Here is a 27,907-nt window from a genome sequence, read left to right as displayed (position 1 = left end):
ACAATCTCAGGTTCAAGTTATATAGGGGGATTAAAAAAAATATAGTGCAAAATAATAATAAAAAAAAAGTTTTTAAAAATATTACATAAAAACAATAGTTGACTCATTCCCTTTTCCCTGTAGAATTTTTATTATTTATTTATTTTTAAAAGCAGATTTAGTATCATTAAGTCTGTAAAAGTCCAATCAAAATCTAAAGTTAATTAACCTGAAAGGTGAACATCGGAGAGAGATCATCAGGAATTCTGGGATTTTTTTTTTTTTTTTCACTTCCAAAAAATAGAAAACAATCAAATTGTCACTTACCCCAATATTGTACCAATAAACTGCTACATTTGGCACATAAAAATGAAACCCACGTATGTCTCCATATAAAGGGGCTAAGTAATAGGCATCATATTATTTTATTTTTAGTAATATAAGGTATATATTTGAGAATTTTTTTTTTAAATTCCCTAGAATAATTCTAAAAAACTATACAATTTCTGTTCAGCTGTAATCGTACTGATTGATGTTCTCGCCTTTTTTTTTGCCACACAGTGAACACCGTAAAATAAACCAAAAACTATGATGACACTGCAATTTTTTTTATTCCACTTAGGATTTTTTTCCCCCATTTTTCAGTACGTTATATGGTAGAAAAACAGGATTTTTGGTTGCTTACCGTAAAATCTGTTTCTCGGAGCCTTCATTGGGGGACACAGGAACCATGGGTGTATGCTGCTGCCACTAGGAGGCTGACACTATGCAAATAAAAAAGTTAGCTCCTCCTCTGCAGTGTACACCCTACCGACAGGAAGTAGGATATTCAGTTAGTGAGAAAGCAGTAGGAGAAGCAACGTGTAAAAGAGAAAGAATAATAATATAATAATAATAAACTTTATCTACATAGCGCCAACAAATTCCACGGCGCTCCATAGATTAACAGTTTCAAACACTCAAAGAGTGTTCAAAGAACTCAAACGTAAACGGTAAACAGAGCTGTTCAACCTGGGAGGGTGCTGTGTCCCCCAATGAAGGCTCCGAGAAACAGATTTTACGGTAAGCAACCAAAAATCCTGTTTTCTCTATCGCCTTTCATTGGGGGACACAGGAACCATGGGACGTCCCGAAGCAGTCCCTGGGGTGGGAAAAAACAGACTTCCATCAAGTCCGAGGACTCACCACTGCCGCCTGCAGGATCCTTCTGCCCAGGCTGGAGTCCGCCGTAGTTCGGCGAAACGTGTAGATGGAAGACCAGGTAGCCGCTTTGCAAAGTCGTCGGCGAAGGCCCCATGACGTACCGCACTGGAAGCGCCGACTGCCCGGGTAGAGTGAGCCTTTCTCAGGAGGGGGCACTCTTGTTCTTGACCCGGTAAGCTTCCAAAATAGCCGTTCTGATAGAGCGAGCAATAGTCGCCTTGGAAGCCAGCAGACCTCTACGCACGCCATCAGGGATGGCGAAAAGAGAATCCATCTTTCAGAAAGCAGCCGTGTTAGCCAGGGAGATCCTCACTGCCCTGACGAGGCCCAGCCTGTTCAACGATCGCTCCAGAGGATGAGTCGGAGCTGGACAAAAGGAAGGTAGAACGATGTCCTCGTTGAGGTGGAAAGATGAAAACCACCTCGAAAAAGGAAGGAAGGTGGAGGCCTGGGACCACCTTGTCCTGGTGGAAAATCAAGAAAGAAGGTCGGCAAGAAATGGCCGCCAACTCAAAAACGCGGCGGATCGAAGGGATAGACCTGAGAAAAGCCACCTTCCGAGATAGAACTGACAGGGAAAACTCCCTGAAAGGCTCAAAGGGGAGAACCCCTAAGAACAACCAACACAACCTTTAAACCCCATGAATCCACAGAGGCCCTGTACGGAGGGACCGCGTGGGCTACTACTTGAAGTAAGGTCAACCTGTGGCTGAGAAGATAACGTCTTCTTAAAAGGGAAGAAGAGCGCAGGAACCTGGCCCTTTAGGGAACTGAGAGCAAAGCCCGAATCCAGTCCTGCCTGAAGGAAAACCAAATGGAAGGCAGGGAAAAAGGACATAGGTGAAAAGCGGTTGGACCCGCATCAACGAAAGTAAGCCTTCCAGGTACGATAGTAGATCCTGGAAGAAGACTAAGGCTTCCCAGCCTGGATTATAGAGTGACCCATCTGGGCCGAAAGACCGGACGCTCTTAGAACTGTGGAGTCCACAGCCACGCCGTTAAACTGAGCGACCGATAATTCGGGTGGCAGAATGGACCCTGAGACAGTAGATCGGGTCCGTTGGGAAGGCACCCGGGGTGTCCGCGAGAAGATTGACGATGTCTGCAAATCAAGATCTCCTGGGCCAATCTGGGACGATCAGAATGACCGGCACCCATCCAGCCTTGATCTTTTTTCGACAGCTTGGAAAGCAAGGGAAGGCGTGGGAACCGATAGGGGAGCACGAACTGCAACCAAGGAATGGCCAGAGTGACACCACTGCGAGAGGATCACAGGACCCTGGGCCGACCCGAGGGGCCTTCCTGTTCAATCAGGACGCCATGAGGTCCACCACTGGAGTCCCCCATGGAAGAGCAATCCGATAGGAAAACCTCCTGAAGGGCCATTCCCCTGCCGCGAGGCCCTCGCGGCCTAAATGTCCACGCCGGGGACATGCACTGCAGAGCTCACCAGGACCGTTGCCTCTGTCCAAAGGAGGATCCTGGAATCTCGGCCGAGGCCAGAGAACGCCAAGTCCACCCCTGGTGGTAGACATGCCACTGGTGTGTCATTGTCTGGATTCGAATTGGCAGGCTGCTGAGAATCCTTACCCAGTGAAGGAAAGACAGAAAGATGATCCTGAACTCGAGGACATTGATCGGCAAAGAGGACTCCTGCGCCGACCAACAACCCTGAAAGAACAGGAGGCAAAGCCCCGCGCTTCCGCCGAGCGGGCCGGCGTCCGTCGTCACCACCTGCCAGGGAACTGGAAGGAAGGATATGCTGTGAAGGATCCACTCTGGCATAAGAGAAGTGACCTCGGCCACCAGTCGAGGAACCGTTTGACCCAGAAAAACCGGATCGGACGATGCAGGGAGAAGACAGACATGTCCCCTGTGATAGAATAGCCTGCTGAAGAAGTCTTGAATGAAACGGCAAAGGTAAAATTGCTTCCGATGTTGCAACTAACCTCCTTAGGGCCTTTAAGGCCCATCGGAAAGGAGGGGAACCGAAAACCCAGGAGCAAGCGAACTTCCTGACAAAGGAGGGATATCCTGTCTTCGGGAAGGAAGACTCTGGTCCGACAAGTGTCGAAGAACATGCCCGGAGATACGAGGCGCTTAACAAGACGGAACTTCTTCCTATTGACGAGCCACCTGCAACGGCTAGAATGTCGGGAAAGGTGGATAGACTTTCGGGAGCCTGAAGCCGAAATTCCTGAGCCTCCATGGAAGCGATTACTGAACGAGGTAATATCATCCTGAAGTGTCTCTGACGAAACTTCCTGTTCAGCAAATTGAGATCCGGACTAGGACGAACCTTGTCGTCCTCTGTCAGTACAAAAAGATTCGAAGAGAAGCCTGTGAACTGTTGAACCGTTCCTGTTCTGGGACGGGAACGATTACCCCGGATTTAAGGAGGGAAACAATGGCTCTAAAGAAACCCGGGACCAGAGCGGGGTCTCTTGGAGGTTGGGATTCGAAGACAACGATCCCAGGACCGTGAAATTAAGATTTTGTATCTAGAGGATACAAGTGCCCTGGCCCATGCATCCTCTACTGAGGAGACCCAGACGTCCCTGAGGAACAGAAGACGGTTGCCCAGCCTGAGAAACGGGCTGGGGTCTAGTCGTGGGTCATGCCTAGGTGGAACTTCCAGTCCAGGACCTGGAGAATCCACCTTAGGAGTAGCGGGCACACCAGGAAAGAGTGAGTCGAAGAATACCTTCTCTTAACGTGCCTGTGGCCTCTGCTGATGCGAAGAAGGATCTGATGCCGCAAAACTTACGAAAAAGGTCGAAAAGACCGAAGTAGCCGCCTAAGGGGAAGTAGGCGAGGTCTGGAGAAGGGGACTGGTGCCGCCAGTGGCGTCCTTAATAATTTGGTCCAGCTTGGAACTGAAAGGACGTGAACCTTTAAAAGGCAGGCTCGTAAGGGACTTCTTTGATGACTCTTGAGCCAAAACGGTGCGAGGGCTGGCAACAACATTACTGGGCGCCTATGCGGCAGAAGACGCGACGTCCAGGGACCAAATTATTCCCCGGCGTGAGTAATCTGGGTGGCAAGTTCCGCCAGCCGGCCTGATGGAGCTCCAGCTTGAATGCCCCAATGGAGTTGTTTAGCCCCTCGGATACAGACTTCGAAACCCAAGTGGAAGCCAAAGCCGGGCATTGGGATGATGCGGCAGTTTCGAAAGCCGACTTCACGAAGGATTCCATGATCATATCGATGGAATCTTTCAGAGCCGCCCCACCGGACAGCGTAAGGACTGTGTTGGTGGCAAGTCTAGCAGCCGACGGATCCACAGGGGGAGAGGTCGTTCTCTAACGCCTCTCATTCTGGTTGGCAATGAGATCCGGAGGAAAGAGACATGAGACTCCAAGACGCTTGTCTCCTTGAGAACGTCTGGTCGAATTCGCTCTTTCTCTGGCCAGACGCTCCTCGAATTCAGGATGAGGAGCAAATACCTTGGGAGGTAGTTTAGACCGTCTAAACGAAACCGCCTGATCTGCGGGTTTCGTAGAGGAATCTTTGATGCCACAGGTCTGATTGGTCGCTCCAATGAGGCTTTGAACCATATCCCTCATGTTAGCGATTTGGTTCGAATCCGGACCCAAATTATCCTCTGAAGGCGCATCAGAGAAAGCCTCGCCTGACTCCGGGGGGAAAGACCAGGGGGAAGTCGACCACAGAGAAGGACCGTGGGGCGAAATGGACCAAGAAGAGAACTCAGACCGGCGTTCCTGTCTGGATCTTTCGCGGCCTGTATTAGAAGACTTGGACGGAGCTTCTTGCGACCCGCTGGCTACTACGGAAGTCTGCAGGGGCAACCGATCAGGCACGGACACAAGGATCTGGGACACCCGTGTGAGATCCGCTACTGATAGAGACAGAGAGGATGGGGACTTTGCTCTGAGGCGGAGCAGCAGGGGGGGGTCCTGGGCGGTGAGCATAATGTGGGTTGCTGCAGGCCTGCCTGAGAAAAGGTAGGAGGTCGGAAGCGACCTCCCTTAAAATTAGACCGAACGGGTCCGAGGAAAAAAATCAGAAGGGGAGAGTATCAGTCTGCGGTGCAGAGGTACTCACGGCAGACGCTGCGGTGGGCCTAAGGTGAACACGCAAAGTGTTAGACTAAGCCAGAAGAGGGAGGACAAAAGCGACTTCCCTTAAGATTAGACATGGCGAAGGAACCCCTGAAGAAGCCAGAAGGTTAGGGGACAGGAAAGCAGAGGAGAGAGTCAGTCTGCATCAGAGCTACTCACAACAGGTGATGGATGGAAAGCTGCACTCCATGATGTCGATGGTCCTTAACGCAGGGGTGCAGGCAGACAGAGCAGACTTCTGGGACACTCTTCTGTCCGGGATCGGCTGCAATGCTGAACCGCAAGGGATGAGGACGCCAGGCTATGCGCTTTGAGGAGCCAGCGCCAGGTGGTCCTGATGCCGAAAAAACCCTTTCAGGGGCGCAGGAAAAAGTGGGCGGGGCTAACCGCCAGGCCAGGTGCACCAAGATGGCGCCGGGGGCGGAGCTCGCCGATGAAAGCCGAGCGGGAGAAAAGCCCGCCTGAGGGAAAGGAAGTGAGGAGACGCGGCGCCGGAAGTAGGCCCCAGAAGAAGCCGGGGCCTAAATTTGGGGCCGGCGGCCGCCGGGGAGGGACGCGGTCGTCGGGAAAAAACGGTGCGGTGACCTTGCAAATACAGGCGCAGCGCGGCCGCAGGAGAAGGCGGCGCTGTTGCCTGCAAGGTCGCCGCTGCGGGAGAGAAAGTGCGGCCACAAGAAAGCGGCGCGGCTGCCTGCAAGGCAGCCACGCTGTGATAGAAAAGAAGTGCGGCTGCAGGAGGAAGCCGGTGCGGCTGCCAGAAAGGGGGCAGCGCCGGGGGAGGAAATGGCGCGGCTGGCTGCACGGCCGCGGCGCAGCGTCAGAACACAGTGCGGCAGGAAAAAGGCAGCGTGGTTACCTATAAGCCAGGCTCAGAGATGCGGCCACCAAAGTAGCGCGGCTGCCACGCGTGGGGCCAATAAGGCGCCAACCAGGCCAAGGCAGCCTGGGGAAAAACTGCGCAGCACTGAACTAGGACTGCTCCAGTGACCACCCCGGATTAGTGGAGGCTCTCAGGCGGAACAGCATGGGGGGGTATGTGGAATACTCACCTAAAATATCCCACGCCGTTCTGACTAACCTCAATCCGGGGAAGATATCAGACGTCCAGGGAGCTGGTGGACGACCTCGTCTCCTCCAACCGACAGGCTCTGGTGGGCGAGTGGGTGGGGGACGGAGCCAGGACCGGACTTCTGAACACGCTTGTGTGCTAGGATCTTGGTCCTGGAGAGGGATCTATGAGGATACGGGGTGGCAGTACACGCCGTACTCATAGTCCGTATTGTGGGAGTACAGGTGTGACTGTTCACCCTGTATCCCTCCGGAAACCTGAAAAGAAACGACGCACATTGAGGTAGATAAGGGTCTAATGAAAGATCCGTGTCCACCTCCTACTGACACTAAGCTAAACTGAATATCCTACTTCCTGTCGGTAGGGTGTACACTGCAGAGGAGGAGCTAACTTTTTTATTTGCATAGTGTCAGCCTCCTAGTGGCAGCAGCATACACCCATGGTTCCTGTGTCCCCCAATGAAAGGCGATAGAGAAATTGTCAATTCGTCCCACAAAAAAAGTCTATGTCGATGTAAAAATAAAAAAGTTATGAAAGACGGGTGCAGAAACAAAAATTGATTGATTGGGTCCAACTGATTGGTGGGGGTCCAACTAGACACCATCACTGATCGGCTTGTTGAAGGGGCCATGGCCCTCCGATGGTGACAGCTCCGTTCATGGTATAGTGGATTGTACTTAAAGGGATTGTCCAGGACTAGAGAAACCTGGAGGTACCGATGTGTTATACGATTCCTGACCACTCGGGTGGGCATAGTAATCCTGGCCGTGTGGTCGCCGTCCAGCTTTCTGGGATCATATTGTGTAACCGTTGAATAGAGTTTGGGGGCTCCTTCATGTGAATTCTGAGGACCCCTTTACCCGCCGGTGACTCATATCTCTTTGTGTTACTTGATATATTGTATTTATTCGGATATTAATAGACGCCGTTCGCCATCTGCTCGCTCTGACCGTGGCGTCTTACTGTCCGGGAAGTTGGATGATAAATAGTTTAGATCTAAAATAGACCCTGGAATCTTTGATGTCCTCATCCCTCTAGTTTTGCTGCAGCTTTGAGAGCAGCAGAGCCTCTAAAGGGAACTTAATGCACTCGAATTTCTCAGAATTGGTGCAAGGGGTAAATGGAGGAGTTACCATAGCAACCAATCAGGTTCCAATTCTCATTTATTTAAGGCTCTGCGGGAAATGAAAAGAGCCTCCTGATTTGCTGCAGTGGTGCCCAATCAGAGCGTGGCTTTCAGTTTACAGCCTACACTGGGTAAACGGTTGCTACGGTAAATGGTTGCTATGGGTAATGAGGCCTCTCTTTTGGGATTTAATAAATGAGCTGATTTGTGACAATTTCACCCTTTTAACCTCTTTATTGCTGGTGGCTACTTCTCACTGATTAGGAAGTTGTCTGGCCACCGGCAGTCGGGGTCCCAACCTGTCTACTGACTCCTTATAAGTGATCCCCAGAATGTAGGGAGGACAAGAGAAATATTTGGCTGCGGCAGCTGACCTGCTTGCTGATTGTTTCCATATCACGTCAGAAAAAGGTGAAGAAGAAATATGCTGCGGTTTTCATGTTTTAGTGACTGTGGCGCCAATGTGCGGCTTTGTTTACTCAATGCGAATAACGTTCTCTCGGGACCCGCAGATGTTCAGGAAATGGGGGTCAGAAGTGACGATGGTCGGCCCGGCTCTGGCGTCGCTGGAATGTGTATGTCTATGGTTAGGAGGAAAATCGTAAAGTTAAAAATGTAGAAATGAAAGGTTTGTCCACTTATCTCATTCAGGAAAAGCTGGGTCTAACCAATATGGCTGCCACCCCACCTCCTACAAAGGGGGCACCCAACTGTCTGTGACTGGCAGCCCCTCTCTATGGCAGGCCCATTGTGGCCCCTCTGCAGCTCAGAAACATAGGTCATTCTGTGTAGTCAAGCACTCTCCATAGCCCGGGAAAGATGGATGACACCGGCCGGACATTAGATTGTGAGCTCCTGGGTCCGGGGTTCATACTGTGCGCACCAGGGGACTGGAGATTCCTCCTGCCGTTTCCCTTAGGTTTGCTCTCGTTATGTGATGCAGGACGGTTCGCTCTCTGCCAGACGTTCCAGGCATTTGTTGTGGGTCCGTCCTGCCAATGGGAAGAAATAAAATAACATGAAAGCCAAACCCTGTGATTAATGATCAGTGGCGGAGCCGTACTGAGGATAAGTAGCATCACTTAGTCTTCAGTATCCTGGCCGCAGCGCACCTTGTCCATCCGTGGTTCTGCATCGTTTGTCACAAGCCAATTTACCTTCCTCATAAGTGGAGATTACGTGATGGTCCCTCCGGCCATAGTGGCCTGAGCTAGGACAATTATACCGGTCCATGAGGCCCCAAAGGACGTCTCCATCGGGGTGTTATAGGAGCGTATGCCAGGGGTGCGGTGTGACCCTGTGATGATGCCTCTTAGAGGGAACCTCCATTTACCATCGAGGTGATTGTGATTTTTCCTCTTTCTTTTAGGAATAAAGTTCTTAGTTTATCAAAGGGAATTGATGATGTTGGCATAGTGAAGTGGGACCTGGCGCTGTGCCTCCTGCTCACCTGGGTCATCTGCTTTTTCTGTATTTGGAAAGGTGTCCGCTCCACGGGGAAGGTAAGATGGGACCCTGCGCTCGTCTAGTCTTGTGCTTCAGTAGATGTGAAGAAATCACGTCACCGTCTGTATATCGGAGCACCACTGATCATCACGTGTCCGCCAAGGCCGCAGCGGTCTGCATCCAGAGAATGGCAGCCAGACACAATATGCGGATCCTGCCTGTGCCATTTCCTGTAAATGTGCCCACATGCCCATAGGTAAAGCCTCCCTGTATGGCCTCAGCGGCCCTGACCGTGGTGTTTTCTGCTCTCCCTGCAGGTCGTATATTTCACGGCCACGTTTCCGTTCATTATGCTTATCGTCTTGCTGATCCGTGGGGTCACCCTTCCCGGAGCCGCAGAAGGGATCAAATTTTATCTGTATCCAGACATCAATCGCTTAGCAGACCCTCAGGTGAGTGCGCCATTTTTATGCAGCCGGCTAGAAACTCTCTAATTCCCTCCTGATGTAACGCATACGTGTGTCACACGCCGGGTGCAGGTGATGCAGGGTCAGGCCTCAAACAGACGTCTGATTTTTTTTTTTTTGTTGTTGTTGTTTTTTTTTTTCACCTGAGAGTTTTCTTGATAATTTTGGATCAATTATTCCACAGTTGGATGTGTTTTGATAAAATGTTCCTGTGCTGAGATAATCCTATAAATGTGTCCCTGCTGTGTAATGTCTGTGTCTGACCGTGCAGGAACATGGCCACAGCCATTACACAGTACACAGCGGCGGTACGTTGATAAGATTATCTCAGCACAGGAACATTTTATCAAAACGCATCCATTTGTGGAAATTATTATTACTCCAAGATCTATTTGATTAAATTATACTTTTGTTTGTGGATAAAACCCCGTTAAATGATGCAGTCATTCTCTGACACCAGCATTGCAGGCTTGCAGTCTTCGTGTCGCGCGATCACATGTGGTTGCCAGGGCCGGGTGAGGGCTCCCGTCACCGCTGCCTTAGTGTTTGCGTGACAGCCAGCATTTTCATTTTGAGCAACTGATTGTAAGTTCACTAAAGGGACTCAATAAAGAAAATACACTTAACAAAAAAAAAATGTTTAAAAAAACCAAGCAATTAATAAATAAACAAATACTAAGGTTCGATCACCTCCCTTTTCTCAGTTTCAAAAAATAAACATACGGTATATATGGTATCGCCGCGTCTGTCAAAGTTCAGTCTTTTCTAAATCTAAAATGATTTAACCTGTACAGTAAGTGCCATAAAGAGAAAGACGTTTAGGCTGCAGAATTGCTTTTATTCGGTTGCTGCACCTCTCAAAAAATGCAATAAAAAGAAAATCTAAAAATCTCAAAATATTGTATGTACTCCAAATGGTGGCAAAAAAACTGCAGCCCCCCCCCCCCCCCCCAAAAAAAAAAAAAAAAAAAAAAAAAATTTTCAGACAGCTCCATAGACGGAAAAATAAAAAAGTTACTGAGTTCAAAAAAATTGTTTTTCTGTATATTTTTTTTTAAAATCACCTTTTTTGGGTATCGTATAATTGAACAATCTTGGAAAATCATGTTAGCTGATCATTTTTATCATACATTGAACACTGGGAAAGCAAAACCCAAAAACCAACAACTTTTTTTTTTTTTTTTACCATTTTGACCACACTTGGATTTGTTTTCCCTATTCCAGTGCATTAGAAGATGAAATGAATATTATTCAAAGCTACAACTCCTTCTGCAGAAAAACAGCCCTCATATGGGAATGTGGAGGGAAAAAGAACAAAATGATGGCTCTTGGTAGAAGAGAAGGAAAAAGCAAAAACAAAAAACAGCTGCATCTCCAAGGGGTTAAAATCCTTTAATATTTCTGCAGTTGCTCCTTAGTTGAAGAACAAAGGTTCCCATCTAATCTGACAATGAATGAAGCCTTACTGGCCGCTCATGTAGATGCCGTAGGAACCAATTGTGCAAAGTGGAAATGCAATAAACGCTCAGGAATCCGTATCGGTGAGAGTTACTAAGGAGCAATCACAGGGGACATCTCCTCGGGGCCATTTACACTTCTGCATAGAGAACCGCACATCCATGCACCATGTAACAGTCTTCCGTCATTGTGGATGAATGTACAGGGAGCAGCAGGAGGCGCCTGCATCGCACTGTGGGTCTGGTGGCAATTTATGGGGTAGTGTCGTGCAGCCATGTCTTGTTGTGCGTGTCGTGTCGTGCCAGCCATGTTGTCTTGCATATAGTGTTGTGTCATCCATGTCTTGCCTTGCATGTCGTGCCAGCCATGTCGTGCCGTGCGTGTCGTGTCATCCATGTCTTGCCGTGCATGTCGTGCCAGCCATGTCGTGCCGTGCGTGTCGTGTCATCCATGTCTTGCCGTGCATGTCATGCCAGCCATGTCTTGCCGTGCGTGTCGTGTCATCCATGTCTTGCAGTGCATGTCGTGCCAGCCATGTCGTGCCGTGCGTGTTGTGCCAGCCATGTTGTCGTTTCATCCATGTCTTGCCGTGCCAGCCATGTCTTGCCGTGCCTGTAGTGTCCTGCTAGCCATGTTGTGCCATGCCAGCCACGTCTTGCCGTGCCTGTAGTGTCGTGCCAGCCATGTCTTGCCGTGCCTGTAGTGTCGTGCCAGCCATGTCGTGCCGTGCATGTAGTGTCGTGCCAGCCATGTTGTGCTGTGTATGTAGTGCCGTGCCAGCCATGTCTTGCCGTGCATGTAGTGTCCTGCTAGCCATGTTGTGCCATGCCAGCCACGTCTTGCCGTGCCTGTAGTGTCGTGCCAGCCATGTCTTGCCGTGCCTGTAGTGTCGTGCCAGCCATGTCGTGCCGTGCATGTAGTGTCGTGCCAGCCATGTTGTGCTGTGTATGTAGTGCCGTGCCAGCCATGTCTTGCCGTGCCTGTAGTGTCCTGCTAGCCATGTTGTGCCATGCCAGCCACGTCTTGCCGTGCCTGTAGTGTCGTGCCAGCCATGTCTTGCCGTGCCTGTAGTGTCGTGCCAGCCATGTCGTGCCGTGCATGTAGTGTCGTGCCAGCCATGTTGTGCTGTGTATGTAGTGCCGTGCCAGCCATGTCTTGCCGTGCATGTAGTGTTGTGCCAGCCATGTTGTGCCGTGCCTGTAGTGTCGTGCCAGCCATGTCTTGCCGTGCATGTTGTGTTGTGCCAGCCATGTCTTGCCGTGCCTGTAGTGTCGTGCCAGCTATGTCTTGCCGTGCCTGTAGTGTCGTGCCAGCCATGTTGTGCTGTGTATGTAGTGCCGTGCCAGCCATGTCTTGCCGTGCCAGCCATGTCTTGCCGTGCATGTCGTGTTGTGCCAGCCATGTCTTGTTGTGCATGTCGTGTCGTACCAGCCATGTCTTGCCGTGTATGTCACGTCGTATCAGCCAAGTTGCAGATTGATCTTTCATTTACTAGCACAGCACTTGGACATATTTGACAAATATGCTTCTAGGAGAAAGCGGCCATGTTTTTCTAACCTTAGGCCCTTTAAGGGCTGCAGAGAAAGTGACTTCCCGACGCTGTTATCAGATAGCCTGTGCCTATAGGGCGAGAAGTTCTGCTAGCGGACATCTAATACAGTGGGGCAAAAAAGTATTTAGTCAGTCAGCAATAGTGCAAGTTCCACCACTTAAAAAGATGAGAGGCGTCTGTAATTTACATCATAGGTAGACCTCAACTATGGGAGACAAACTGAGAAAAAAAAATCCAGAAAATCACATTGTCTGTTTTTTTAACATTTTATTTGCATTTTATGGTGGAAAATAAGTATTTGGTCAGAAACGAAATTTCATCTCAATACTTTGTAATATATCCTTTGTTGGCAATGACAGAGGTCAAACGTTTTCTGTAAGTCTTCACAAGGTTGCCACACACTGTTGTTGGTATGTTGGCCCATTCCTCCATGCAGATCTCCTCTAGAGCAGTGATGTTTTTGGCTTTTCGCTTGGCAACACGGACTTTCAACTCCCTCCAAAGGTTTTCTATAGGGTTGAGATCTGGAGACTGGCTAGGCCACTTCAGGAGCTTGAAATGCTTCTTACGAAGCCACTCCTTCGTTGCCCTGGCGGTGTGCTTTGGATCATTGTCATGTTGAAAGACCCAGCCACGTTTCATCTTCAATGCCCTTGCTGATGGAAGGAGGTTTGCACTCAAAATCTCATGATACATGGCCCCATTCATTCTTTCATGTACCCGGATCAGTCGTCCTGGCCCCTTTGCAGAGAAACAGCCCCAAAGCATGATGTTTCCACCACCATGCTTTACAGTAGGTATGGTGTTTGATGGATGCAACTCAGTATTCTTTTTCCTCCAAACACGACAAGTTGTGTTTCTGACCAAACAGTTCCAGTTTGGTTTCATCAGACCATAGGACATTCTCCCAAAAGTCCTCTGGATCATCCAAATGCTCTCTAGCAAACTTCAGATGGGCCCGGACATGTACTGGCTTAAGCAGTGGGACACGTCTGGCACTGCAGGATCTGAGTCCATGGTGGCGTAGTGTGTTACTTATGGTAGGCCTTGTTACATTGGTCCCAGCTCTCTGCAGTTCATTCACTAGGTCCCCCCGCGTGGTTCTGGGATTTTTGCTCACCGTTCTTGTGATCATTCTGACCCCACGGGGTGGGATTTTGCATGGAGCCCCAGATCGAGGGAGATTATCAGTGGTCTTGTATGTCTTCCATTTTCTAATTATTGCTCCCACTGTTGATTTCTTCACTCCAAGCTGGTTGGCTATTGCAGATTCAGTCTTCCCAGCCTGGTGCAGGGCTACAATTTTGTTTCTGGTGTCCTTTGACAGCTCTTTGGTCTTCACCATAGTGGAGTTTGGAGTCAGACTGTTTGAGGGTGTGCACAGGTGTCTTTTTATACTGATAACAAGTTTAAACAGGAGCCATTATTACAGGTAATGAGTGGAGGAAAGAGGAGACTCTTAAAGAAGAAGTTACAGGTCTGTGAGAGCCAGAAATCTTGATTGTTTGTTTCTGACCAAATACTTATTTTCCACCATAATATGCAAATAAAATGTTAAAAAAACAGACAATGTGATTTTCTGGATTTTTTTTTCTCAGTTTGTCTCCCATAGTTGAGGTCTACCTATGATGTAAATTACAGACGCCTCTCATCTTTTTAAGTGGTGGAACTTGCACTATTGCTGACTGACTAAATACTTTTTTGCCCCACTGTATATAAAGCTGAATGTGTGTGTGTATGTGTGTGTGTATGTATGTCCGGGATTGGCATCTGCACCGTCGCAGCTACAGCCACAAAATTTTGCACAGTCACACGTCTGGACCCCGAGAGCGTCATAGGCTATGTTGTGAGGCGAAATTTTAACCCCGCGCTTTCCAATTCACCAAACAATTTTGCCCCTATCTACATAATGGGGAAAAAGTGAAAGGAAAAGTGTTGGAGGCAAATTGACAGCTGCCAGATGTGAACAAGGGGGACTTAAAGAATGAGAGCGATGGCGCCAAAGAGTATATTCGCCGCTCAAAACTCGCCACATGCAAAAACTAGGCTCACGCAAAACTCGCCACAAGTGCAAAACTCACCTCATGGAAAACTCGCCACACCCAAAACTTGCACACGCGGAAAAATTGCCACATGCACAAAAGTTGCAACTCATGCAAAAGTTGCCTCACACAAAACTTGCACATACTCAAAAGGCACCACACATAAAACTCGCCACGCGCAAAACTTGCTGCACACAACTTGCTACACTAACCTGTCACATGCAACTCGACACACAAAAAGTTGCTACACGCATGTTGCCACACAAAACTCATCTCACAAAAGTCGCTATATGCAAGTCGCCACACACAACTCAACACACACAACTTCACAAACGAAACTCGCCCTAAAACACACACAAGTCTGGTATTATCCTTCAAAAATAAAAATCTGATTAATAAGCAGACAAACTACAAGAGCAACAAATGTACCATATAGGAAATACGGCAGCTGTCAGTCACATGACCTGTCTATCATGTGTATGTGTGAGCTAATATATACTGCCAGGGGGAGGGCTTCCTGTTGGCTGGGGATTTATCAGGCTGCCAATTTAGCTTACAAATACTGAGGTAAAAATAATGAGCAAATAATGTGTGAATGCGGTCTAATACAGGAGGAGATGACACACAGATATATACTATATACAGGGGAGATGACACACAGATATATACTATATAGAGGAGGAGATGACATACAGGTACATACTATATACAGGAGGAGATGACATACAGGTATATACTATATACAGGAGGAGATGACACACAGGTATATACTATATACAGGAGCAGATGACCTACAGGTATATACTATATACAGGAGGAGATGACACACAGATATATACTATATACAGGGGAGATGACACACAGGTATATACTATATACAGGAGGAGATGACATAAAGGTATATACTATATATAGAAGGAGATGACATACAGGTATATACTATATATAGGAGGAGATGACACACAGGTATATACTATATACAGGGGAGATGACCTACAGGTATATACTATATACAGGAGATGACATACAGGTGTATACTATATATAAGGAAGATGCAAACATGTATATACTGAGGTGAAAATGAGAGGTGTGAGGTGAAAATGAAAAGGTGTGAGTGCAAAATGAGAGGAGTGAGGGAAAATAGTGGAGTGATCGGAAAATGACAGATGTGAGGTCAAAATGACAAGTGTTAGGGGGGAATGAGAGGAGTGAGGGAGAAAATGAGAGATGTGAGGGGGAAAATGAGAGGCGTGATGGGAAAATAAAAGAAGTGAGGTGCTATAACTAACCACAGATATTTACTATGCCCAGGCTCTTCAGCTAGTATTAGATAATTGTCACTGAAAGCTATTAACGAATGAGTTTTCTTTTTAGATATTTTAACCCCTTAGTGACCAGGCTAAATTTTTTAAATTTGACCAGTGTCACTTTATGTGGTAATAACTCTGGATCGCTTCAACAAATCCAATTGCTTTGGAGATCATTTTTTTCGTGACACATTATACTTTATGATAATGGTAAATTTTGGTCAATATGTTTTGTTTATTTTTAAAAAATATCAGAAATTTGACAGAAATGTAAAAAAATTTGCAATTTTCAAACTTTGAATGATTATCCCTTTAATCCAGTTAGTCATACTATAGAAAATCATTAATAAATAACATTTCCCTCATGTCGGCTTTACATCAGGACCATTTGTAAAATGTTATTTTATTTTATTAGCATTTTAGGAGCTTTTACAATGTAGCAGCAATTTTTTCTTTTTTCCAAGGAAATTTACAAAATTATTTTTTTGGGGACCTATCCAGGTTTGAAGTGCCTTTAGGGGTCCTATGTATTGGAAACCCCCCAAAAGTGATACCATTTTAAAAACCGCACCCGTCTACATTGTGAAAACAGCAGTCAGGTAGTTTATTAACCCTTCAGGTGCTTTTCAGGAATTAATGCACAGTGACATGACAGGAATGAAAAAGTGTATTTTTACCACCTAAATGTCGCTAAACTTGTGAATAGGTCACTAAAGCCGTCAGACTCTAAGGCCGCTATTTGGTCGTGAATTGCCATGGCGAACATCAGGACCACACAATCATGATCTCAGGGTGCCGATGGGGATAAAGAGGAAGCCCCCACACTCTGTTAACCATTTATATGATGTAGTCACTATTGACAGCAGCATCTAAGGGGTTAAACAGATATGGACGGTGCAAACACTGATAGCGGCTGATACAGCAAGTTGTCAGCTATTATTATCTCACAGCTATCTCTTCTACTCATATAAAAAGCATAACTTTATTTAACAAATACCAAAACAAAATAACAAATAATAACAAATTATATCATACCTTGAAAGTGATGAAAACACCAGGGGAGGTGCCTGCCCCTATTCTGGCCTGTATGTACCTAGCTACCAGTGGAGGTTGGCACCCTAACACCTGCGCACTGGCGCCCCCGCTCCACGACGGCTCCCCCTGCTCACCCTATAGGGCCCTATGGTGGCAGGGGGTGCGATAGTGTCTATCATCAAATAAGGATAGGTCCTTTAAAATACCATGAGGTTATAGTAGTAGCCATCTAGAAGCACTTTTTGACCCAAGAAATGTACAGATGTCTCTCCTCTTTCTCACCTACCTGTTCACTTTCTATCGCACCCCCTGCCACCATAGGGCTCTATAGGGTAAGCAGGGGAAGCCGTCGTGGAGCGGGGGCGCCAGTGCGCAGGTGTTAGGGTGCCAACCTCTGCTGGTAGCTAGGTACATATAGGCCAGAATAGGGGCAGGCACCTCCCCTGGTGTTTATCACTTTGAAGGTATGATGTGATTTGGTTATTTGTTATTTTGTTTTGGTATTTGTTGAATAAAGTTATGCATTTTATATGAGTAGAAGAGATCGCTGCGAGCTAATGAAGGAATGATCTTACCAAATTGTTTAAAACTGTGATTCAAGTTGTCAGCTATAGTGCACAGCCGACAGCTGCTGCTGGAATGTCGCCTATAAGAGAATTTCATCCCCATATATCTCAGGTCAGTGAAGACGTATTGGCAGTCATTAAGGGGTTCTGAGCTGAGTTACCCATATCATCTTGACTTATTGTCCCCATGACAACACCTCCTGTCCGTATGCTCAGCTATATCATAGTGATATTGGGCTTTACAGCATACAATGAAAATCCAGATTTCAGTTTTCCAGTTCAGCTAAGAAATAAAAGATCTTATTGTTTGCTACGATAATGTAGAGCTGCCAGGGAACAGGGACAGGAAGGGTTGTCATGGGGGACTGAGACTATAACTTTAGCCTCTTCTCTGTTTTTTCTTTTCACCATTAGGTCTGGATTGATGCCGGCACCCAGATTTTCTTCTCCTACGCCATCTGTCTGGGAGCCATGACGTCCCTGGGAAGTTACAACAAGTACAAGTACAACTGCTACAGGCAAGTCCGCGCTTGGCGGGGGAGGGTGGCGTGCGGGTTTTTCTGGTCATTAACACTGCTCCGTGACATGTGTGTGACATAGGGACTGTTTGCTGCTGGGATGCCTCAACAGCGGTACCAGTTTTGTGTCTGGCTTCGCAATTTTTTCCATCCTGGGCTTCATGGCACAAGAGCAAGGGGTGGACATTGCAGATGTGGCAGAGTCAGGTACTGTATGACCACGACACGGTGAGGGCTGTCGCCGACTGCCGGAGCGTTGGGTGACAGAACCCTTACCAACATCCGATTTCCACAGGAAGCAACAAACGTCTGAATAATCCCAGACCTGCACCCGTTTACATATTGCACCGTTATCTAGAGGGGTTATTATAATTACTGCTAATTTTGGGGGCTATGATAAACATTCCTGTCCGCTGCTTTGAATGGCACAATCATACATAATGCTGCTGTGAACACCAGTATACAGCTCCTGCCGGTAATATGGGGTGTATAGTAAATTAGGGAGCGACACGGCCGCGCACAGGAAGGACGCGGGACCTGCACTCGTGTCTGCTCTCCTTTCTGCACTTTTCTTGAGTGACTCTGACAAGCAGCTACAATGTTGTCCTAACAAAGTAATAGTTGCCATGGTGGGCCGCATATGAGACCCTCTTATGCACCCCATCCCCTAATGCACGTTGACCCTATCTCAGTCTGGCTCATGTTTATATGCACGGTTCTGCACTTGTGTTGCAGTCAGCACCTGTGAGCTTGCTGATCATGCCGCGGTTGCTGATCGTGCTGCGGTTGCTGATCGTGCTGCGGTTGCTGATCGTGCTGCGGTTGCTGATCGTGCTGCGGTTGCTGATCGTGCTGCGGTTGCTGATCGTGCCGCGGTTGCTGATCGTGCCGCGGTTGCTGATCGTGCCGCGGTTGCTGATCGTGCCGCGGTTGCTGATCGTGCCGCGGTTGCTGATCGTGCCGCGGTTGCTGATCGTGCCGCGGTTGCTGATCGTGCCGCGGTTGCTGATCGTGCCGCGGTTGCTGATCGTGCTGCGGTTGCTGATCGTGCCACGGTTGCTGATCGTGCCGCGGTGATACATGTAATACATCGCAGTGCTGATGGTGGAGATGTCACTATTACGTCATGGCCTCGCAGGTTGTATATACGGCTGACTTTCTCTTTGGATTTGTGTTTCACACCAGCAGCATTGTGGATGAGATTTTACACCTTTTTATATCTGCACAGTGTAAATTGACCAGTGCTGCTATTTTACCATTCACAATATATCAGTTAATGCTGCTGATGTTACTGCGGTTCTCATCTTCTGAAATGCAAAGAGTTAAATCCGCAGTATTTTCTGCAGTGAAATATGTTTCATTTGATGCAGGTTCTGTCCCTGGACATTTTCTTAATAATGGATCTGCAGATGGGTGAGGGTGTCGATATGACCTGGTCCAGAATGAGGCCTCCTGAGTGCTGGTGCATGTGGCATTGGGCAGGTGTGGCCGCCCCCTCCCGTCGGCGAGGGGTTAACATGATTATTTCCATGTACTGAGATAAGAGGCCTAGAAGTGGCCAAGAGTCAACTGCAGAAGCCATAACATGTCTGTCGCCAGTAGTTGTAATGCTCCGGGGAGAGTACTGCTCTGCTGGTTGTTCCCACTTGTATAAATCCTCCTGCCTCCCTGAAGTGGAGATAGAAATGCCGCTGTGATTGTATCCTGCCCCAGGGCCTGAACCGCAGCTCCATCATCTGCAAATGATCTCCAGTAACTTTGCTTTACTTCTTTAATTGGTCTTAAGTTACTTTGTTTTGTATTTCATTCCCATCCGGAGCTGCACTCACAATTCTGCGGAATCGCTGTTAGCTCCTAAGCTGCCATTACACATGAGATAGCTGTTCATTCAGCAGGCCGCCATCTCTCCGAGCTCCCCATACACAAGGACTTGGCTCAGACGAGCCTTCATGGCTTTTCAGCAGAGAGGATGGAGAAGCTGCTGATTCCTCCGATCGCAGCTTCTCTTCCCTGAAAACAAAAGAATCGTACGGTGAAATTCCGACGGCCCCCGAACTCTTCAGATGGTCGGCTCGTCCTACTAACAGCAGGTCTGGCCAACATTGATCTTGTGTTTGGGGCCTTTCGGCGCCACTGTACAGGGCACGATGGGAGTTCGACGTTTCTTCCCATTTTACCTTCATGTCAGTCATAGGAGCAGATATTTTGATGACTACGGCGTCACTTTTGCGTCGTTTTTCCTGCTTCTTTCCCCATTAACCTCTGCAGAGAAACGTGATGCAGTTTTCCGCAGAGCCATTTTTCCTTCATGGCTGCATTTTTCCGCTCTTTCCGGTGCAGTAGTTGGCAGATCAGTGACTTGTAGTTTGATTGAGAGGTTGGGGGTAAATGATGTCAGATAGGAATTTGCTCTTGGACATAATAATTAGCCAAGAGCAGATTGAATCCCTCACTCCGGCAGCGTGCTGTGTCCTCCATCTTGTACAGAACTAGACTAATTTTTTTATCTCCCTCCCCTGCCCCTCTTTCTTATTTTTCTAGGTCCTGGCCTGGCCTTCATCGCGTACCCCAAAGCCGTCTCCATGATGCCTCTGCCCTCTTTCTGGGCTATCCTTTTCTTTATAATGCTTTTGTTGCTTGGACTAGATAGCCAGGTAGGTGTCCCCTAAAACAGCCTTCACCTCTGCCGTCTGTCAGATTCTGGTGTCTTCAGCCGCCACCAGGGGGAGCTCTGTACAGATGAATTTGTGCAGCTCCCATTGACCTCAATCGTGAATCTGTATAAGCTCCCTCTAGTGGTGGCTGCCGGTAGCTCAGAGCCAAAGGAGTGCCCTTTAATGATAGAACCCAAATTCTGTCATTAATGTTATATTTTATGGTAAATAACACAAAATGATCAACCTACGCCACCGGAGATGTCCCCTCCATCTCAATATGATTAACCCCTTCACCACCCTACAGCTGTAGCAATTTAATGTCTTGACCAATAATCACTAATAGTACGACGTCAAGTTTTCTATGAGGTTTCTCGGCATAGTATCACATATAATAGGCTTAGATACACAATGACATGATGGGCTTAGATACAGTGATGTCACGGTGTCTGTGTGAGATGATTGGCTGTGGACGCACTGCCGCTATGCTGCCCACTGTTAATCTCTTTCCTTTTTTTCTCCTCCTGACAGTTTGTTGAAGTTGAAGGACAGATCACGTCATTAGTTGATCTGTACCCGTCCTTCCTACGGAAGGGATACAGGCGAGAGATCTTCATCGCTATCATATGTTTCCTCAGCTATCTTCTGGGGTTAACTATGGTCACAGAGGCAAGTACCCAACATCATAATCCTGGGACTCCCGTTCTATCTCTGTTGCTGCAAAAAGCGAGCCCGTGTGATCCTGAAATGTGCTGAGCTAGTCATATGGTGTACGCAGCTCTCCGCATGAAGCATGTTCAGCAGTGCATGCCGGTGACATATGATGGGGTCCTTCTCCATGCAGATCACCTCCATATAGAACGCTGGATTTAGCACATGATGTACAGCACCTTGGATCTGCAGGGATCTGGGGGTCTGCGCATCGTCCAGGGGTCGTCAGCAGCAGAATACAGGCAGATTCTGAGGTCGGCGTCTCGCACTGAGCGTCCAGATGGGCCTCCTGTTTATTTGCTGTCTGTAAATGCTGTGGGCATTTTTTTTTCTCTCGGACTCTATTTAGCGATGTAGGAAATGAAGCAATCCTAATTTTCCACTCCAGTACCAGGCCGGCTACAGACTGCGGGCTCACGTGTTTTTCCACAAGTTCTTCAGTCACCATGGTCTATTTAAAGGGCCACGATCTCCACACACGTACATGTATGCTGCTTAATGTGGAGACTGATTTTCCTATTTTTACATGCAGATAAAAGATGTTGTAGAAGAGGGGGTCTTTCTCTTGGGAACCCCCTCTATGAACTAGAGTCATTACAAAGCCCAGATGTGGTGGACCATGGCTCGTGTATCGCCTGGTGGTCCCCTCACTTAGACCTGCGCCATTTATCACCACCCACAGCGATAATGACAATCGAGAACTCGCTGGTAAAGTGTCTCTTTCCAGATTTCCACCGTGCAGAGGACACTTTAGTGCAATGCTCCCCCTTAAACAAGGCATGACGCTTGTGCAACGTGTACATGGCCCAGTAACCTCCCGTTTTATCTCCCACAGGGCGGCATGTATGTATTCCAACTTTTTGACTACTATGCAGCGAGCGGTGTCTGCCTCCTGTGGGTTGCATTCTTTGAATGTATTGCTGTAGCCTGGGTTTATGGTAAGTATCAGTGAGTAGATTGTACCCGTCCTTGAGCCTCCACCATGTGACGCTGGTTTTCTCTCCCCAGGCGCTGATAAATTATATGACAACATTGAGGACATGATCGGGTACCGTCCAGGACCGTGGATGAAGTGGAGCTGGTGTGCGATCACTCCGCTGCTCTGCGTGGTGAGAACACGCTTATTTATGACACACATCCTCCACTTCTGGACACGTCTGTAATAATCCTTCATTACCTTAGCATGGTGGAAACCTTTACAGCCACCTAATACATGCCTTACCTGCAGTGCCCCCTATAGGAAAAAGAGGAAACTGCAGTCTGTCCATAACTAAAGGGATTTGTGGGAGGTTGTTAGGGGGTGTTCTAGCCTCACTAACATCTCATATTTTTTCTCAGGGGTGCTTCATTTTCTCTTTAGCCAAATATACCCCTCTGACGTACAACAAGTATTACACGTATCCAGATTGGGCCATCGGGCTGGGCTGGGCCCTAGCTCTGTCCTCCATGCTGTGTATTCCATTGGTCGTGGTGTTTAAAGTCGTGCGCGCGGAAGGATCACTGATCGAGGTACAGGAAGATTGTGATGAATCTGACAGTAAAAAAAATAAACCTTTAGGCCCACGACCCGAGTGTTGGCGTGTCGTTAGCCCTGCACCCCAAGGGTCGGCAGGTTGTCAGCCCTGCACCCCGAGTGCCTGCGTGTCATGAGCCCCGATTGTCGGCAGGTTGTCAGCCCTGCACCCCGAGTGCCTTCGCGTCATGAGCCCCGAGTGTCGGCAGGTTGTCAGCCCTGCACCTCGAGTGCCTTTGCGTCATGAGCCCTGAGGGTTGGCAGGGGTATTAGCCCTGCACCCCGAGTGCCTTTGCGTCATGAGCCCCGAGGGTTGGTAGGGGTATTAGCCCTGCACCCCGAGTGCCTTTGCGTCATGAGCCCCGAGGGTTGGCGGGGGTATTATCCCTCCACCCCGAGTGCCTGCGCGTCATGAGCCCCGAGGGTTGGCGGGGGTATTAACCCTGCACCCTGAGTGCCTTCAAGTCATGAATCCCGAGAGTTGGCATCCCTCCACCCCGAGTGCCTTCGCGTCATGAGCCCCGAGGGTTGGCGGGTCATTAGCCCTGCACCCGAGTGCCTTCGCGTCATGAGCCCCGAGGGTTGGCGGGTCATTAGCCCTGCACCCGAGTGCCTTCGCATCATGAGCCCCGAGGGTTGGCGGGTCATTAGCCCTGCACCCGAGTGCCTTCGCATCATGAGCCCCGAGGGTTGGCGGGTCATTAGCCCTGCACCCGAGTGCCTTCGCATCATGAGCCCCGAGGGTTGGCGGGTCATTAGCCCTGCACCCGAGTGCCTTCACGTCATGAGCCCCGAGGGTTGGCGGGTCATTAGCCCTGCACCCCGAGTGCCTGCATGTCTTCAGTCCCGAGTGTCTGCATATCTTTGTGCAGTACACCCTCTCCAAATGCAAAGTACAGCATATTTTTGTAGAGAAATGGAAGCTTATTAAATGTTTGTGGCTAAATCCTTTGTCATTTCTGTTTTTCAGAGGATTAAGTTGGTGACAGCCCCAAGAGAGATTAATCGCTGGGCCCAGGAATCGGAGGGGTCTGCACCTTTCTGTCCAGACGGAGGTCACATGAAGCCCACACACGTCATCGTGGAGACCATGATGTGACCCAGTATCCATCCGCCCTCAGTCGAGCGACGCACTCGATCTGGAGGTTTACTAACCCTCTCCCTAGATTCAGGTTTATGGAGATCTCTATTTGCACTAGAATTCTGATTTGTCGGCTCTCGTAGAGAACGTTGTATAATATGTGTGCGCTAATGCGTATTTTGTAAAACTTTGTAGTGAGCCCCTGATCTCTCTATGCAGAGACAGACTCATATCATCAGATTTTAAACATTTTTATATACATCAATATACTTTTTAATGATGATTTATCACTTGTATCTACCTCCAGTTATTATGAAGAGGCGACAGCCTAACAATGCTTCCACAGGCTGCTCTGCTCCAACTGCAGGAAAGACGCAGGTGCAGAGAACACTTAAAGGGGCCAACCATCCCTATCACTTCTGCATTTTTGAAGGAATGGGGGCACTGCTCCTGTGGGGTCAGCGGACGCTTTGTGGGTCTGGTGCACACATCCTATCGGGGGCACGAGACTGGCAGACATCTGTTAATGCCACATTAGCAGTTCGCAATTGAGAGGGGAGTGATAGCGGCATTAAAGGGGTTGACCATCTTTCAGGGCAATTTCTTTTTTTTTTTTTTTTTTTTTTTTTTTACAACTTAAATGCATGTATTTTTGGCTAAAATCATTTTTTGCAATTGGGCTTCATTACAAATTTTGCACAGTTTGGCTTCTTATTTTCCTGCAGATTCAACTGTAATGTGGTCTCTTTCGCTCCTCTCGGCTGATTTATGGCCACAGACAACTTTAACGTTGAATATAAAGTGCTCTGTGATTTTTCACAGGTAGAACAGGTACCCAGAAAACTCTGATGCTATTCACATACTTGTTTTTCTTTTTCTTTGCAGACTTCGTGTCTGCAAAAAAAATCATGCAACCGTTCCTTTTGATCATAGTCATAACCAAAAGTACCCATACAAGTCTATAGGTCCATGAAAACCAGTGACTGTACTGATGGTGTCCAAGTGCTATATGTGTACAGTCCGTGAGTAACATTTCCATGAGTAGGAGAAGCTTTAGCGATTTTCACATGTGAAAAAACAACGTATCCCTTTATATCACCATTGTTTAATTTGCATTGGCCAAATATTGATGAAAAACGGACTATTAACCGTAGCTGAAAGATTAGGATGCCTGAATAAAGCCCAAGGTGGTCTGTTCACACTAAAGCTGCTGCAAGCATCCAGAACCATGTGCACGTGTGGTGGCCAATGGCCCAGAACTTGAAGGCTAGACAAACTGTGCAGCCATTAGCCACCGCACGCGGATGTGGTTTTTCAGATGTGTGCTGCAAGGGTACTCGCCTAAAACTGGACACATACGTTGCCTACAGTTCTACAAAGTGATGTAAAGAGCAGGGTCACGTCTGGACACCATTTTATATGACTATATAAATCTCCGTTTACTCATCTTGCAATGACGTACAGTTACTGCAGCGCTGCAGACAATCACACATTGCTCCAATTCTCCCTGCTGGCTGTAATCCTGTACAAGAATATGTGACGGGGCAGTGCAACAACATAGTCCCTAGGAGCAGAATTGTGAACGCAGCTCTGGATGTGCCTGAAATAAATGTCTTGATATATAATACAGAATAAAAGCATTTGCAGCTATATTTAACCTATAAGATGAATTATCAGACGTGAACCTTAACGGTACAGGCTTATTTAATAAGACTTGTGGTGCAGCTCAGCCTGACACCAACATCTGATTTGTGGCTGTGGACGCCGGGTTGTCTAAGTTTCTACAGTGTTTTATTAAATAAGCTTTTCTTCCTCTATAGACTTCTTTTCTCATTTTGGGAACGTTTCTTGTATTTTGTACAAATTCTGTATTTCTGGCTCATGACGTGGACGTTCGCTCCCACCCAGTGAATGGCAAGAACATCCTGTGAAGACTTTTCTTTTTTATTGCATTGATGTCGGTGGTAAAACCAAAACACAGAACGGTGGAGCGTCAGGACCGTCTTTGGCCTCTTTCACAATTCAGTCTTTTGGCGTCAGTCAAAATCAGTCGTTGTGACGGATCCATCAAAAATAGTGAAAAACGGAAACAACGAATCCGGTTTTTCAATGGATCCGTATAGCGGATCTGTTGAAAAACTGGATCCGTTGCATCAGTTTTTTTTTTTCGACTGATCCGTTTTTTCATATCTCCAAATGGGAGTCTCCCAAACGTGATTGGCTACTGGAAAATAATGGAAACCTATATATTGAGTGTTTTAACACCCCATCTTTGAGAGGTTGTAGAGCAAGTGGCAGAAATGGAAGGAGTTCTAGCAAATATTGTGACCATCTATCCATCAGGCGGGTTGCTGGCCGGCACATTGAGGAATGAAGCCACATGGCAGGTTTATATAGATTTGGGGCTGTCTGGCCAGTTGGCTACTAAATACAGATTTGGAGCATGCTCAGTTTAAAAAAACGGAATCCGTCGCTGGATTCTGTCATTTGACGGATAGCGACGGATCCTGCGCCCATAGGCTTCCATTCTAGCCAATGATGGACGCCACTGGCTCCGTCACTGTCTCACTTTTTGATACAGACAAAAAAAACATTACTTTGTCCGTCCTCCAGACGACGGATAAATAAATTCCGACGGATCCAGCGGAAGAATGACGAAACGTGAGGCCATCCGTCATAATCCGTAGCTAATACAAGTCTATGAGAAAATTACGGATCCAGCGGGCAAATTCTCTGGATTCGTTTTTTTTCACAAAACCATGGATTTTGACAAACAAAAAGACAGAAGTGTGAAAGAGGCCTTAAGGCTACGTTCAGACTAGCGTTGTGCGCCGCTGCGTCGGCGACGCGACGAAAAATGCGGCAAAACGCTGCGTTTTGCGACGCGTGTGTCGTTTTTTGCCGAAAATCGGACGCAAGAAAAATGCAACTTGTTGCGTTTTCTTGGTCCGACGCTTGCGGCAAAAAAGACGCACGCGTCGCAAAACGCAACAAGCAAAAACGCATGCGTCCCCCGTGTTAAACATAGGGGCGCATGACGCGTGCGTCGTCGCCCGACGCGGCGCCGACGCAGACTAGCACAACGCTAGTCTGAACGTAGCCTTAGGTATATGTGGGGGCTCTGCATGTATTTCCTGACACTGAAGCGTCTCTGCCGCCATCTAGTGGGGAGATTGAGATTGACCTTCTCCCAGGCGCCCTGAATATTTCACCATGAACTTGTGCTGTGATCAATGCTGCCGTTGTATAACCCGTCATGTAACATCCAAAAGCGACAGTGGGGGCTCTACGAGCGGTCACACACAGACCAGCGGTGACTTTATATATGGTACAATGGGGCTGGAGGAGAGATCATATATTGCACATTCTGCACACTGCATCTTCCTCTCCTACCATTTTTTGTTGCAGGCTGATTGAACTCAATTTGTGTCCAAAATAGATTTTATGCCAAATTCATATTTCATTATTTAGATAGCGATACTGAGGACACACCCACAATGCACCATAGCTCCGCCTAAGTGTGCCATAACCCCGCCTATTGGATTTCTATTCCACCCATTTTAGCTTATAATTCCTTTTTAATACTTTTTTTAGTCGTCAGGAACCAGGACATTTCCATTTACCCTCTAGTCTTGTCCATCTGCCACTGACAAGCCATGTCTTCAGATCAGGATGAGAAAACCATGGCTGCTTTCTTCCAGCCACTGTCCATTGCTTGGGTCCGGAATTGCAGTTCAGCCACATTCATGTGAATGGACCAAGCTGCAATACCACATAAAACCTGTAGACAGAGGGAGGCGCTGTTTTTCCAATCCTGAGAACTCCTTTAGCCCATATACCTGCTGTGCTGTACATAGAGGGGGTCCCGGCCCCCATCCCCAATATCCCTTGTTTGCCATCGTTCCTGTATACATGGGATTGGCGACAGCTGCGGCCCAGTGTCAGTCCGTGCACTCAGGATTCCCAGTACCTGTACTGGTCGCACACTTCCCCTTCACTGGTCAATAAAGCCGTGTGTTACATGTTCTGGAAGCCAAATGTAAAACAAAATGGATTTGTAAAGTGTGAAAGTCTCTGATCTCATCCACAGCACAAGTC

General features: G+C 47.8%; 1 protein-coding gene across 1 annotated transcript in view; it reads left to right on the top strand.

Annotated features, from left to right (window-relative positions):
* Nucleotides 1-26,657, top strand: part of SLC6A6 (solute carrier family 6 member 6) — a 43,073-nt gene extending 16,416 nt beyond the window's left edge. The window contains exons 5-14 of the mRNA XM_069736252.1: nucleotides 8,829-8,961; nucleotides 9,223-9,357; nucleotides 17,747-17,850; nucleotides 17,933-18,057; nucleotides 20,392-20,504; nucleotides 21,036-21,173; nucleotides 22,051-22,153; nucleotides 22,224-22,324; nucleotides 22,554-22,724; nucleotides 23,699-26,657. Of these exons, the coding sequence (XP_069592353.1) occupies nucleotides 8,829-8,961; nucleotides 9,223-9,357; nucleotides 17,747-17,850; nucleotides 17,933-18,057; nucleotides 20,392-20,504; nucleotides 21,036-21,173; nucleotides 22,051-22,153; nucleotides 22,224-22,324; nucleotides 22,554-22,724; nucleotides 23,699-23,827 (1,252 nt within the window). The 3' untranslated portion in view covers nucleotides 23,828-26,657. The remainder of the gene's footprint in view (nucleotides 1-8,828; nucleotides 8,962-9,222; nucleotides 9,358-17,746; nucleotides 17,851-17,932; nucleotides 18,058-20,391; nucleotides 20,505-21,035; nucleotides 21,174-22,050; nucleotides 22,154-22,223; nucleotides 22,325-22,553; nucleotides 22,725-23,698) is intronic.
* Nucleotides 26,658-27,907: the final 1,250 nt, after the last annotated feature.

Source organism: Ranitomeya imitator, chromosome 8 (genome assembly GCF_032444005.1).
Source record: "Ranitomeya imitator isolate aRanImi1 chromosome 8, aRanImi1.pri, whole genome shotgun sequence".
In the NCBI taxonomy this organism is placed as follows: Eukaryota; Metazoa; Chordata; class Amphibia; order Anura; family Dendrobatidae; genus Ranitomeya; species Ranitomeya imitator.
This window is presented reverse-complemented; position numbering and strand designations above follow the sequence as displayed.